Genomic DNA, 2,649 nt, shown 5'->3' on the forward strand with positions numbered 1-2,649 from the left:
AGGCAGAGTGGTTAGAGGCAATCAGGCAGGCAGGCAGGCAGGCAGGTGAGCGGTTAGGAGCCAGCAGTCCCAGATTGCGAGAGGGATGTCCGACTGCTGGTTTAGGCCCGATCCCTCTAAACTGGCAGTAGGACATCCTTTGAGGGGTCCCAAATTGGAGAGGGTGCAGGCCAGGCTGAGGAACACACCCTCCCCCGTGCACGAATTTCATGCACCAGGCCTCTAGTTAGATATATAAAAGGCTAAGTTGACTCACGTATGTGGGATACATATAAAGTGTTGGCACCAATTGCATGCATGTGTTTGCATCTGTCATTGTTGATCATGAATTTGGTTGACACTTCTATTATGGAGAAAGGGCGAATAGCGATATTACAATATTTCTTCTAATTACTTTCCTTTCAATGTGCACGAATCCGTGTACCGGGCCACTAGTAAGGAAAATAAACCACATGAACCATCCACTGCGAGCTCACAGCTCACGGGCACAGTGCACAGTGGGACGCATTGCAAGTGTTACCTCCCTCAATCCTCACTGAAGCCACTGGCAGGGCCCCCTCCATCCTCGGAGTCACTGCCCAGGGTCCCAGCAGAGGGACCGGGAAGCCCAGCTCTAAACTACCCGTAGGCGGCTATGGGCTGCTCTTTTCTATTTATTATTTTTTTTTAATATATTCCCACTGATTTCAGAGAAGGGAGAGGGAGAGAGAGAAAAACATCAATAATGAGAGGGGAATCATGGGTTGGCTGCCTCCTGCACAATCCACACTGAGGATGGAGCCTGCAACCAGGGCCTGTGCCCTGACCAGAAATCGAACTCTGACCTCCTGGTTCACAGGTTGTCGCTCACCACTGAGCCACACCAGCCGGGCCTGTTTGCTTATTGACTAACGACAGCCCCGCTTTCTCGGTGACAGAGGACTTGTCACATGACGGTGCTGTCCTCGCCCACGGCAGAGCTGGGGTCCTCCCAGAGCAGGGGGTCCACCCTGGACACTGGGAAGAGCGAGCTTTAGGTGGGAACTGACGCATGGTAACCCTCCCTCCCGCAGGCCAGCAAGGTGCGAGATGTACCTAACAGTGGAGGAGGCCATGAGCCTGCTGTGCTCCCTCTCGGAGGCGAAGAAGATGAAAGTGGATATCAAGCGCCAGATGTGGTTGATCATTGGGCTCACGGGTGCCGGGGCCTTCGTCGGGGGCCTGGCCGGGGGCCCACCAGGACTGGCCGTTGGTGAGTGCAGTGCCCCGTGGGGTGGGGGACAGAGGCCCCAGGTCCCCAGAGGCAGCACAGGAGCCTATCACCCGCGTGAGGGGCTGGCGAGCTGAGTCTGAGACTCGGCCTTTGTGTACAGACGTGTCCGGTGGGACACACGTGTCTGTGTCTCAGAAGCGCAGGGCGCCCTCCTGTGGCTCCGTGCCTGCGGACTGGAAGGCGCCCTGCCCCGGGGGTGTGCCCTGTGTCCCCTGGGCAGGCCCGGTCCTGTCTTCATTGCAGGGTCAGGAGGGAGCCGGGATTCCAGGCCTCTGGCCGCTCACGTTAGCAGTTCAGAGAGCGCCTGACCCCACCCCGGTCCCCAGTCCCCAGTCTGTGCAGGAGAAGCGCCCACGGTCGCCCACATGCACCTGCCCCTGGTCTCACCCCCGCTCCCGTCTGGGGACCAGGTTCTGCCATTGGGGGAGGTGTGGCTGGTTCCCATGGTCCTTGGCGGTCGGGTGAGTTGCTCCCTCTGGTCTGGGAGCAGGAGGTTCCTGGGGGACCCCGCCACGGGCTGTCACCCCAACTATGAACTGTGACCCAGACCACGGGCCATGACCCAAACCTCAGGGCGAGACCCAAAACACAGACTGTGACCTGGACCATGGGCTGTGACCCACGCACAGGCTTGACCCAGACCACGCACGGGCTGTGACACCAACCATGGGCTGTGACCGGACCACAGGCTGTGGTCCGAATCATGGGCTGCCACCTGAATCCTGGGGAGGAGCTCCCAGTGAGCTCTGAGCCAGCATTGTAAACAGCCCGACTAACCGAACCTCCTGTTCCCAGGGTGCGGCGTCGGGATGTTCTTATCATTCTGGATCTTGTGGGGGAAGATTAAGTCCATCCCTCAGATCCTCAAGGAGCTGCCAAACGCCGAGAAGAAGAAACTACACAGCCATGTCATGGTCATAATCGGGAACCTGAAGTGGAAGGACACCAGTCAGCTGACCAAGCTTGTCATGGGCAGCGAGGACCTGCAGGAGCGGCTGCTGGGGCTGATCGAGGGCTACCTCACCAAGGAGCTGGGGACCACAGTGCAGCACGGCGACTAGGCTGGGAGGGGGGGGCTAACCTGGGGAGGCCTGCAGAGGGGGGGCGGGGGGCTGTTCTGGGTCCTGTTCTGGAAAGTGAAGGTGAAAGAGAATAAAACGGGGCCGAGAGAATCTCTCTGTGCTGAGCAGATCCCTGGCGGAGAGCCTGCAGCCCTGAGCCCGCACAGCGCAGGGACCAGAGGGCACCGGGCCTGGGAGGGACGCAGGACGCAGCCTGAGCTCAGCTGGACCGCGATCAGCCACCATCGCTGACGAGTCCCCCCCTGCCCTCTGCGCTGGCTCCTGTCTGGGGGGCTCAGCCCGGCAGCACCCGGGCGCCTGAAGCAAAAGCTTGTG

The 2,649-nt window shown here is 59.7% G+C and overlaps 1 protein-coding gene across 1 annotated transcript; it reads left to right on the forward strand.

Annotated features, from left to right (window-relative positions):
• Positions 1–1,068: 1,068 nt before the first annotated feature.
• Positions 1,069–2,313, forward strand: LOC102427519 (protein C19orf12 homolog). The gene is made up of 3 exons (XM_023748634.1): positions 1,069–1,231; positions 1,663–1,713; positions 2,048–2,313. Exons 1-3 carry the CDS (start codon positions 1,069–1,071, stop codon positions 2,311–2,313), a joined length of 480 nt encoding a protein of 159 aa, XP_023604402.1.
• The last annotated feature ends 336 nt before the right edge of the window (positions 2,314–2,649 follow it).

The sequence above is a fragment of the Myotis lucifugus genome, unplaced genomic scaffold (assembly GCF_000147115.1).
Source record: "Myotis lucifugus unplaced genomic scaffold, Myoluc2.0 scaffold_1597, whole genome shotgun sequence".
NCBI classification, from domain to species: domain Eukaryota; kingdom Metazoa; phylum Chordata; class Mammalia; order Chiroptera; family Vespertilionidae; genus Myotis; species Myotis lucifugus.

Coding starts and splice junctions, on each gene's coding strand:
- LOC102427519 (XM_023748634.1), top strand. CDS start 1,069: ATGTACCTAACAGTGGAGGAGGCCATGAGCCTGCTGTGCTCCCTCTCG. Junction 1,232..1,662: donor CCCACCAGGACTGGCCGTTG/GTGAGTGCAGTG, acceptor TCTGGGGACCAG/GTTCTGCCATTGGGGGAGGT. Junction 1,714..2,047: donor CCATGGTCCTTGGCGGTCGG/GTGAGTTGCTCC, acceptor TCCTGTTCCCAG/GGTGCGGCGTCGGGATGTTC.